The 12,038-nt window shown below is 39.4% G+C and overlaps 1 protein-coding gene across 1 annotated transcript in view; it reads left to right on the top strand.

Moving 5' to 3' along the window:
- Window positions 1-9,641, top strand: part of ngfa (nerve growth factor a (beta polypeptide)) — a 58,601-nt gene extending 48,960 nt beyond the window's left edge. The window contains exons 2-3 of the mRNA XM_036592525.1: window positions 6,738-6,851; window positions 8,880-9,641. Of these exons, the coding sequence (XP_036448418.1) occupies window positions 8,891-9,583 (693 nt within the window). The 5' untranslated portion in view covers window positions 6,738-6,851; window positions 8,880-8,890 and the 3' untranslated portion in view covers window positions 9,584-9,641. The remainder of the gene's footprint in view (window positions 1-6,737; window positions 6,852-8,879) is intronic.
- The last annotated feature ends 2,397 nt before the right edge of the window (window positions 9,642-12,038 follow it).

The raw sequence follows: 12,038 nt of genomic DNA, 5'->3' as shown, positions 1-12,038 counted from the left end.
TTCCACCAAACATGTTTTGGCCAGTGCTGGGATAATTACTCAAGTTATCCATTACAAATTCTTAATAACTTAGGTCAGACTTTAATTAGATTACTTGCTCATTACTTCCTATTTTTCTTTACAGTGATGGTGATAGGAACCAGGTCACCATGACTACAACACAAATATAGACATTTTATTTACTATCCAAAACCACCAGTGAGTAGTGAGATTATTAAAAGTAATCTCACTACTCATTACTTTACACCTCAGTTACTTTCTAAAACCCACTTATACCGACTGAATACGGTGAAACTTTGCATATGTCTTCAGTGACTTAGTTAGACATAAACATAAGCATCATATAAAGTTACACTGTGTAAGTTTTGGGGATGTGGAGACCTCTCTGGTGGACATGTGTAATTGCAAGCAGCATGCAGAAGGACATTTTATTGCATGGGTCACCATATTTTAGCCTGTTTCTATTCTCCTCACTCAGTAGTGATCATCTTATGCAGCTTTAAAAGCTCTGTCAGTGTGCCTCAAAAACACTGTCAAGCTTAAAGCAGCACTATGTAAGATGTGGGAATTTGGAGACCTCTCTGGTGGGAATGTGTAACTGCATGCAAAACAAGCAGATAAACCTGACAATTGGAGAAGAATGTAAAGTCTAAACTTGGTGAAGGACACGTCTTCTGTGGATGTGGTCATTTGAGCCGGACCTTCTTTTGAGTCTGTATGTGTGACATGAATATGTGAAGATGTACGACGTGGTGTGAAAAACTTGACGCCTCCGACTTGATTATTTCAGGCTTTATAGGGTGACTCGCAGCAGCACATGCTTACCTGATTTTAGTGTGTTTTTATTCTCCTCACTCAATAATGACACTTCAGCTCGAGCAGCTTTAAAAGCCCCATCAGTGTCACCACTTTTAAACAGCACACAGTCAGCTCTACTCAGTAAAATGAAGAACTGATGCAGTTTGGGTGGAAACAGTTGAAAATCAGCTAAAATAACCTCTTTGTGAATAAAGGCTAAATGTTACAGAGCTGTTTGTAAATGTAAATGTAGTATGGTGTGTTTAGTTGAGCTTCTCTTCTTCAGCCCTGAGATCTTTATCCATCACTTTCATATTAACACGATCAGATGTTTGGGCAGATTTTTCACCTGAATTTACAAGCTTCCCACTTCCGCTGCACAGGCAGCACACAAAGATTGCATACATACAAAAATCTATATAGAGGAAATGTATGAATTAAAAACATTGTATTGAATTAAGCAGGCATGTATTTTTTTATTAAGTCAGTAACTGTACTGTGATTACAGAAGTTTAAAGTTTCACTTACATTATTATATGCACAGCTCAGAGTTCTAATAACAGACAAATAAATGATGCGCTCTTCACTGGTGTACGACCTGCAGGTACTGAAATGGTGGCATCCTGAGCCAAACAGCAACACTGTTAACATTACTGCTCTCAGAGCAGCAGCTGTGATGGAGTAGAGAGCAGCAGATCATCCCTCTTTCTATATATTGTTGTATCTCTCTATTTCCGTCTCTCTCTTTTTCTTTGTCTCTGTGTCTCTCACTCTCTCTATCTCGTTTCAGCCTTCAAAGAGAGGAACACTTTCAGATGACACAGATTATACACACTGACCTGATCCAGGTATACGGAGAGAGAGAGAGAGAGAGAGAGAGAGAGAGAGAGAGATCAGGAGAGCGAGCAAGACAAACAGCAAAACAGTGAGAGAGTAACAGACAGATAGAGAAGGAGAGAGAAAATATGAACTTGAGAGAAAGAAACAAAGAAAGAAAGAAAGAGAGAGAGAGAGACAAAGACAGAGAAAGAAACCGGGGTGGAGAACATGAACTTCAGAGGTACAAGAAAGGAAGAAAGAGAATGAAAACAATAGAAGGAAGGAAAAAGAAATAGAGTCTGAAAGAACAGAAGAGAAAAGGAAAGAAAAGGGAGAGAGGAAAGAGAAAAACAAAGGCAGACAGTGAGAAGGAAAGAATTGGAAACAAAGAAAAAAGAGAGAGCAGAATTGCCTACTCACAGTTTCTGTCAGGCATGTGTAATATTTACTATAATATTAATTACAGTATAGTACAGTGACAGTGTTGCCTATTACAGTGTAATATGATGTAATTGTGGATCAGCTGATTAACCACACTGTAACTGTAACTGATTATAAAGACTCTTCTTCTCATTCAGACTTCTGGATAGTATTTAGTGCTTCACTGCCCTCTGGTGGATGTATGCTCTGATTTCCTGTACAAGCTCAGTTACCTCCCACCTACAAGCCCCGCTTTTCTCCACCCTCTGTCTCTCTGTGATACACACTCGTACAAAGTGAATGGGAGGATGCTGTAAAGCACTGAGTGATCACAACATTGCACTCAATGGTCAGTAAATTAAAAAAATGGTGTTCACTAATAGTACGTCAGAGAAAAAACACACTGCGACTAATTTAAAAGGGAATTCATTGACTTTTTCAAAATGTTCAGCATAATTAAAGGGTCAAAATGTAAAAAAGTCATTCAGAGTGGTTTGGTGTAAAATGTTCTTTAGTAAAGACAGTGGTTCTATATAACATTCAAAGAACAATTTGCATGCTTAAATGGTGCTTTACATGGTGAAATCGTTCTTCAGATTGATGGAGAGTGTGTTGCATATATAACACCAAAAGGTTTTTTCTAATGTTATAAGTTTGACACCATAACAATAGAACCTTTGGGTTCATCTTTAGACTGTCTTTGGTCTGTGGCAGCATATGGCAGTGTATGGCAGTAGACTGGTTTTAGTCTAAGGCAGTCTGTGGTAGTGGACTGTCTTTGGTCTGTGGCAGTGTATGACAGTCTTTAGCAGTAGACTGTCTTTAGTCTGTGGCAGTGTATGGCAGTCCATAGCAGTAGACTTACTTTGGCCTGTGGCAGCATAAAGTAGTCTATGGCAGTAAACTGTCTTGGGTCTGTGGCAGCGTATGGCAGTCTATAGCAGTAGACTGACTTTGGTCTGTGGCAGTGTATTGCAGGCTATGGCAGTAGTCTGTTTTAGGTCTATGATATCAGACGGCAGCGTATGGCAGCATAGACTGTCTCTGGTCTGTGGCAGTGTATGATGGTCAAAGATATTAGACTGTATTTGGTCTGTGGCCATGTAAGGTGGTCTATGGCAGTGTATAGCAGTGTGTGGCAGTAGATTGTCTACAGCAGTGTATATCAGTGTGTGGCAGTAGAGTGTCTCGCAGTAGACTGTCTGGTCTGAGGCAGTATATGGTGGTCTATGGCAGTAGACTGTCTTTGATCTCTCTCTGTTTATGGTGGTCTATAGTAGCATAGTCTATGGCAGTGTATGGTGGTCTGTGGCAGTGTATAGCAGAACTATGCTAGGATTGAACCCTGGCACCACTGCTTTGATATTGAAACCCAGGCGTTGGGCTGATAAGGCTGACCCCAGAGTGGTGAGCTCTCCAGAGACTGTGTGGCAGGACATGAAAGGCTTGAGTTACCTGTAGTAAAGTTACTGTGAGTGGGTTTACTGTATGAAAGCAGCAGCAGTCTTTAGGAAACAGCCTTAAACCAGCCTTGTGGCTTTAGCCCTCCAGTTCACCTGTGTTATTGTAGCCAAAGAAGGCTACAGGTTATTTGTGGTTTATATGGCACAAAAAGGCTGAAATAGGATGTATATTGCATTAGATTTAACTTTCTTAATTCATGCTTGCAGTCATGAGACTGATTTTACATACAACAATCAACCAGTTCCAGTGATCCATTTAAGCAGAATCTATATTCATTTTTAGTTAAATCTATAAAACTCCCCTCAGAGTTTAATTATTTCATGTGTAATTTTTTGTAATAAGCGGTATAATACTTTTTAGACTTTTGTATAAGGACAAACTCTTTGGCATGCCAATATATTGAAAAATATATTTTGAAAACTTTCACTTGAATGAAACTCCATGTGATTAACTATTTTGCAATCTGAACAAAGACGTTAAGGAAAGAAATTTATAGTTTCTATCAGATTTCTCTCAATCACAACCTGCAAAAGTGTTTTTCATAAAGGATCCATCTTATTCTGTACTCTCTCTGTTTTATTTGGAGCAGGCTAAGCCCTGAGGGCTCCTTCCTTTGTAAATATACATCCATAACTCATGCAGTTTTGTTCCAATACATTTTTCTCTTGTGTTTATATGCATTTACTGGCAGATAATGTGGAAAAGATTTGTTTTATAGCATCTGCATTCCAAACAAACTTTAACACAAAGTTGGCAGATGGTTTTGATGGGGGAAAATGTTTTATCACAAATATGTTTGTAATCTGGACACAATAGGTCGACCACTGACCCATGTTTACATGATCCGCGTTATATATAGTACATTAATCTAAAGATGAAAGCGCATTTTATTTCTTTGTGATTAGTCTGGAATAAACACAGTGCACACTGGCACTGCTGATATGTATTATTTCCAGCTGCATCCCCAATGCAGTATTACCCAGCATTTACACTAGGAGGTGACAACTCACTGTTTTTATAACACTTGTCCTTTGGTCTTTGGTGTTTGTAGTCCAGATTTAAGTCAAAAAATTACTTTTATTTTTAAAAATTTTCATTTAAGAATGAAGCTTGGACTTAAAGTGTAGGAAGAACATTCCAAATATACATTCCAATCTTATGCCTTTTCACTGCAAGAAAGATGTTCTTATCATAAGTACAGTCTTTCTTTAGAGCCCTGTGCTGCATTCAGCCCTGACGGAACGTAGAAAACCATTTACAATACTCTGTTGGTATGCAAGCTTTGCAACTATGGCAACTTTGAAGGCCATTGTTTTTGAAGAATTTTCAGAGCATGATGAAATGAGTTTAAATACATCTTCAACACTTCGACATGTCTTCTACCATATTCAGACTACACCAAGCAGCAGCTGCCATGTTTATAGATGACTTCATTAGAATCCACTGTGTGCTGACAGAAAACGCACCTCAAAGCCCACTGCACAGTTTTGCACCCACGAAACATGGGTGGGGAACATAAGATCCTAAGAACATGGGGCCCTGGGAACATGGGGCCATAAGAACATAACATCTTGAGAACATGGGGTCCTATGAAGATAAGGACCACAAGAAGATGGGGCCCTGTGAACAGAAGACCCTAAGAACATAGGGCCCTGGGAACATATGATTTTAAGAACACGGGACCCTGGGAACATAAGATCTTAAGAACATGGGGCCCTGGAAGCATAAGATACTATGAAAAAGGGGCCCTGGGAACATAACCTCCTAAGAACATGGAGCCCTAGAAACATAAGATCTTAAGAACATGGGGCCCTGGGACATAAGATCCTAAGAACATGGAGCCCTAGAAACATAAGATCTTAAGAACATGAGGCCCTGGGATATAAGATCCTAAGAACATGGAGCTCTGGAAACATAAATTCTTAGGAACATGAGGCCCTGGAAAAATAAGATCCTAAGAACATGGGGCCCTGGGAACGTAAGATTTTAAAAACAAGAAGCCATGGGAACATAAGATCTTTAGAACATGAGGCCCTGTGAAGATAGAACCCCAAGAACATGGGGCCCTATAAAGATAGGACCACGATTAGATGGGGCCCTGTGAAGACAGGATCCCAAGAAAATGGGTCCCTGTGTAGATTGTTACGGTCTCCATGCATATAAGGTTAATGTCTTTGCGTAAGGTCCAAATTACTAATGCAAACACTAACACTGTACCAAATGTGCAGCCCAGGTTAATGATCCTGCCTACAGGCTAATGGTTCTGTTTCACTGACTAATCTCATCCTTTCAGACATCCATTAGGTTCAGTAGTAAGCATGAGTGCTTGAGTCCAGTTGAAACTTATAGAACCTAGCACCGTGCTAAAGTCTGACCTCCAGTGCTAACAGAGTATGAGTAATGAAACACATACTGGTCAGTGGTGTTACATAGGGAAACAGTCATTATGGGGTGAGAAATGTCACACTTCTCCAGGAACAAAGCTTGAAGTGAGAGAATCCATGAGACTTCGCCAAGTCTCTGTTTTTGCCGCTGAGAAAGATTCATGTTTTTAAATTGTGTTTGTTACTACTAACATCTGTAAAGAGTGAGTGATGGCCATGAACTGGACACACAGCTTCCAGGAAACAAATCTGATTTATTTCTTCAAGGTTGACTTTTTATACTTCAAGGGCCATTTACAAAGAGAACATCAAGTTTACACAATCCCCCCAACCCCACCCCAAAATGTAGTCGATCAGCCAAGACATATTTGGTGTCTGAAGTTTGTTTCTTCAGTTTCTTCAGTGAGGTGAAATGAATCTTCAGATTGATGGAGAATGTGTTTTTGAAGATGTTGTTACAATCTTGTAACAATAGAAGAGCGCTTTTTGGTGCTATATAGAACAAACTCATTAAGTGTGTAGAGTTAATGTCCTGCCTAAATCATCAGTTTTGAGCTGATTAGTCATGAGCCATAAAGTTCATTGGAGATTACTGAATGCAACAGCAGAGTTTGAGGTGCATGTGTGACCTCTTAGGCCAGCAGTTAGCACAACGCTTATCGGTGGGGTATAAGTTGCGATTACTTCTTAGCTTGTAGGTGCAGAGCTAAAACTAGCAAACTTCAGACACCAAACATGTTTACATTTAGTGAAAGGGAGGTAACTGGTGGAGTTTGATTTTCTGCTGAACTGTCTAACCACTACATCTGTTGTGTGTTATTCAATAACATTCCCTGTGTGTTTGTGTTGCAGAGAGAAGCAGACGCACAGGCCAGTCCTGATGGCAGGCTCTCGGGGCTCAGCCAGCACTGGACACTGGCTCTAGGAGCCCACGGGGCCTTCGCTTCAACCAGGAACATTTCACAGGTCAGCCACAGCACCGTAGTCACCACAGCACTGTATACACACCATGCTGAATTTTTCTACTTAAAGCTTTTAAAGAAGTAGTGCGGATGCACTGATATGGGAACTGTGGGCCAATGTTGATATGCAATATTTTTCATGTATATATATATATATATATATATATATATATATATATATATATATATATATCTGCCGATACTAGAACATAAACATAGTAGCTAATGCATAATACATAGAGTTTGTACTGAACTGGGCAGTGAACTGGGAAGTGAGCTGGATGTCACTACAGGAGTCTCTAAAACTCACTTGCTGGTCTCTGTCCATCATTTTAAAGTTAATTTTTAGCCACCTTCAGACAGCCTGTCAATGTTTTAGTTGAGTATAAGTTTATCCGTTCTCCTTTCAATTAAATTTTATTATGATTTTCATTTACAATCATTTTATTTAATTATTTTTTGACTTATTAAAATCTTATTTTTTATTTGATCTTAATTCTATTACTGTTTATTTTATTACTTTTCTTAAACCTTTTACTCAATTGCTTTCATTTTTTAATTTGCCTTATTTATTTATATTTTTCTTATTCCGCCTCTTAATTAATTCATAAGTATTATCTGAATTGTTTATTATTATTGTTATTATTTTCTTGTAGTTCTGTTCATTTTACTTTAACCTGATTAAATTCCATTTTAATTACTTTTCAGTCCCGTTGCGCTGCTAATGCTCAGCTGTATTGAAAATGAGGGTCATCCACATGTATTTCCAGGGGAAAAAAAATGTTGATTGATAAACATCTAAACAATTTAGAAACTGGGACTGAATCTCATTTTTTTTATCATTACAGAGAAATAGAAAATTTATTTTTGTAGAGTTGCAAATGCTGTAAAATGAATGAAATGCTAATAGTTTAGTGCAGTAAGCCAAAACATTCTGCTCTTCTGGAGTTCAACAAACACATCATCAAATTTGAGCCTGAAATATCAGCCAAGTCTAAACATCTATCCGGGACTGGTGATTTCATTTGAAATGATTTTGGGATCATCATGCAATCCTTAAGACATAGTATAATTTTGTCTTGTTTTTCATTTTTTATCCATACATCATATGCATTGCTTAAATATCCAATTTTGTCCAGACCACAATTTCAACATATATACAACAAAGATAGACTGTATGGCTTCAGGAGAGGAGAGAACTGGGGTTTGATTTTCCAAAATCCCCCCATAACTGAATGTGTGAGATGTAAACAGAGTGAATCAGAGTGGTTTGGTGTGAAATGGTTCTGATGTCTTTACAGTGGTGGTGATAGGAACCCGGGGTCATCATGACTACAACACAAATATAGACATTTTATTTACTATCCAAAACCACCAGTGAACCTACACGTGTCTTCTGAGTTTTATATGGAATGTTGATGATGGGAAAATAGCAGAAAATCTGAAATAATATGTTTTTTTTTTTTTTCGGGGACTATTTTGCCGCACAGCGCCTTGCATATGTATTCCTCCACCATGAATAGAATTTAAGGCCAAGATTTTCTCAAAACTACCATAAAACAGTGTCTCAGACACCAGACAGTGCATTCATAACCATTTCATGTAGTAACTTTCTGTGAGGGAGCTTTTAGAGGTGGACGTCTGGTTCCTGTCACCACCACTGTGAACAATTCTGACTCAGTAAGTTTCTCTAGAATGAACCATTTCACACCAAACCACTCTGAATGACTGTTTACATCTCATTAACCCTTACCACCATTTTTGACACTGGCAGATCATTTTGCTTGTTTCGAGAAATTATAAAGATTATTTTACTTATTTCATAATTAATTTCTAATTTCATAGGATAAAATTACTTGAAATAAGTAATAAAATAAAAATGTTAGAAATAATTAAAATGATCTATGAATATTCGTACAGCAATCTCAAAATGAGAAATATTAGATATATTTACACTTGCTAAAATATCATTTTTGCAGTATGGTTGTTCGTAGATTGGTCAGAGGTTTCAGCTCTGCTTCTCTCTCTGCAGGACGTGTGCCCATGAGGTCGTCGACGCTGGTCCTGCTCTTCCTGATCAGCGTCCAGGCTGCACTCAACACGGGGGGCCACAAGGTCCAAACACAAGGTCCAGCCAATCAACACGCAGGAATGGATCGCTCAGCCAGGCCTTCGTCTGGACAATCCCAGCAGGAGTTGACCCACGATGACCTCATCCCCACCATTGACCCCAAACTCTTCAACAAACGTCGGTACCGTTCACCCCGCGTGCTCTTCAGTGACGTGGCGCCGTCTGACAGCGACCCGGTGGGATCCAGAGGGCCTCGTGTCCGGCGGAGGGCCACAGAGTTCTTGCATCGTGGGGAATATTCGGTGTGCGACAGCGAGAACCACTGGGTGGGCAACCTGACCCGCGCCACGGACCTAGCGGGCAATGAGGTCACAGTGCTGCCTGACGTCCGCATAAACAACGTAGTGAAGAAGCAGTTGTTCTATGAGACCACGTGCCGCATCAACAAAGCCAGCGATGCCCCTCGGGGTCGAGGGGTCAGCGGGATAAAAGCGGGAACCTCCGGATGCCGAGGGATTGACAACAAGCACTGGAACTCGTACTGCACCAACACGCACACGTACGTGCGGGCACTAACGTCTTTCAAGAACCAGATCGCCTGGAGGCTCATCCGCATCAACGCAGCATGCGTGTGTGTGCTGAGTCGAAAGTCATGGAGGCATTGACCCATCGATTTATTTCTCAGCAAACCTCTGTCCGAAGACTCACTTGACCAACCCCGCCCTCCCCCAAATAACAAACAATATACTGCCAATACAGTGTACCGGACTCCTCCCCTTATATCTTCACCCGACACCCCCAGCCCAGCCCTGTCCTACCCTACCTCACACTGTAAATTATTGGTCTCTTAAGTTATGATGACTGCATGACATATTTATATAGTTTATATGGTCAAAATAAAAATATGTATGTGTATATACAGTATACATCAAGAAATGCAAGCTTATGTTGTGTTGTTGTTCATGCTGTTATTTATTAAACACTTCAGTACTTCAGTGCAAAACTTGCTTACTTGTTTAACTAGTTAGCATTAAATGATGTGCGATGTGGGTCCGGCTACAGTATCAATTAGACAAGAGGGCAAAAAATTACTGAGGGGGCACAACTATCTTCACCCAATAAACAACTGGCGATGTTAAGGTAACAGGCTAACCTGTGTAGCTCAATGAATCTTACATAAGTAAACACATGCATGTAAGCAGTAATGATAATTATATGCAACTAATGTTTAGTTGCTTGAAACTAACATAAAATCTAAACTACACTTGACATGCCTTAAGTAATAGATAACCAAAAACCCTTAGGCTGGCTTTACATGGTGAAACCTTCATACAATTAGTTGCACATTGCGAGTTGCATGCAACATCATTTTAGGGCAACTTGACAGTTACACAAAGCAATTTAAAAAGTTGCACACACTCAATTCTCTTAGGCAGGCTTTACCGGCGAAATTTTAATACAAATAGTTGCACACTGTAAGCTTCATGCAACACCAATTCCAGGCAATTTGACAGTTACACAAAGCAATTCAAAAAGTTGCACATACCTCATTCTGGCTTCACTGGTGGACCTTAATGCAACTTTGTTTGTTTCTGAAACCTTCATAACACTAAATTGCATTTAAATTGCCTTAAGAAATATATATTAACAAAAATTGCCACTTAAAAGCAACATCACTTTATCCCTTAAGCTGGCTTTACTGGCTGAAACCTTCATATAAACAGTTGCAAGTTGTGACTTGCCTGCAACATCATTTCCATCGTTAAGGCAACTTAACAGTTACACAAAGAAATTCAAAAACAAAGTTGCACACATTACATTCTATTAGGCTGGCTTTACATGGTGAAATCTTCACATAAATAGTTGCACAATGTAAGATGCATGCAACATAATTTCCAGGCAACTTGCCAGTTACACAAAGCAGTTCTTGCACACATCACATTCTATTAGGCTGGCTTTACTGGTGAAACTTTAATGCAGCTTTGGTTGCTTGATATCTTAACGAAACTAAATTGCACTTAAGTTTAATGTAATGTAATGTAATGTAAGGCATCCTGCAACTAACTTAAAGCCAGCCGCGACAGTAATAAATGTCTCAATAAAACAGCTATTAAAATACAACAGCACATTATGAACAAGACGTCATTTTAAATGACTGGAAAACATCTTTGGTTCGGTGGAGAAGAAATAGAAATAGAATATGTTCTTTTGGACTCTTGAAAAGAAGTCACTACTGACTGATTGCACACAAAATTTAAAGTTTTTTGTGTCAGTAAAGGGGCATTTCTGTAACTAGCTGGGTTAACCAGCCTGCTAACACTAACAGCTGTTTAAACTCTTCTCTCTTCTCAAAAGCCAGTCTTTCACCTGCACTCATTCAGCCCTTTTAGTTTGTTTTTCTTTATGAAGCATATTTATGGCACTTTTCCACTTTTGGTACCGGCTGCTTTGTTTTCTACTGCAGATATAGCAGTGAAAGAAGGAGAGGTTGGGGAAAAACTACATCAGAGTTCAGACGACGAGACAATTCTGTTGTGATGCAGGTCACGCTAACCTGGTAGCTAACGATAGCATGTGTGTTTAGGGTGATAGAGATGATCCAACCAATCAGCAGTCTGCAGTTTTTCCACATCACCTTTTGGTATCAGCTCAGCTCGCTCGGAACCTAAACGGAGGTGATACCAGAAATAACACCAGGGTCCAGGTTTGCCTACACACTTAAAAATGATGGTGCTTCAAGTACGTATATATATGTGTGTGTGTGTGTATATATATATATATATATACAGTTAGTGATACTGGAAGTACTTTAATTCAAGCTTGTGATTTTAATGATAGAGTTGTTTAAGCAGTTGGCTATCTTTTAGCCTGTAGCCAACTGACCAGCCTAGTTATAGTTAAGAACACAAGTTGCCAACCCCTCAGTTTAAACTTCATCAATATATTCGGTGGTCCTTGCGAGCAGCATGAGAGTCAAAGATTATTCCATTAACAGCACAAGGGTTTTTTCACGCTGTGGCATAGTAATGCACAATTCAGTTGTTGTGAGGCAGTCATAGGTGTGTGTATTGAGTATTTTACAACGGCTTCAAACGCGGCTCAGCCAATCAGATTTTAGGA

Source organism: Colossoma macropomum, unplaced genomic scaffold (assembly GCF_904425465.1).
Source record: "Colossoma macropomum unplaced genomic scaffold, Colossoma_macropomum, whole genome shotgun sequence".
In the NCBI taxonomy this organism is placed as follows: domain Eukaryota; kingdom Metazoa; phylum Chordata; class Actinopteri; order Characiformes; family Serrasalmidae; genus Colossoma; species Colossoma macropomum.
This window is presented reverse-complemented; position numbering and strand designations above follow the sequence as displayed.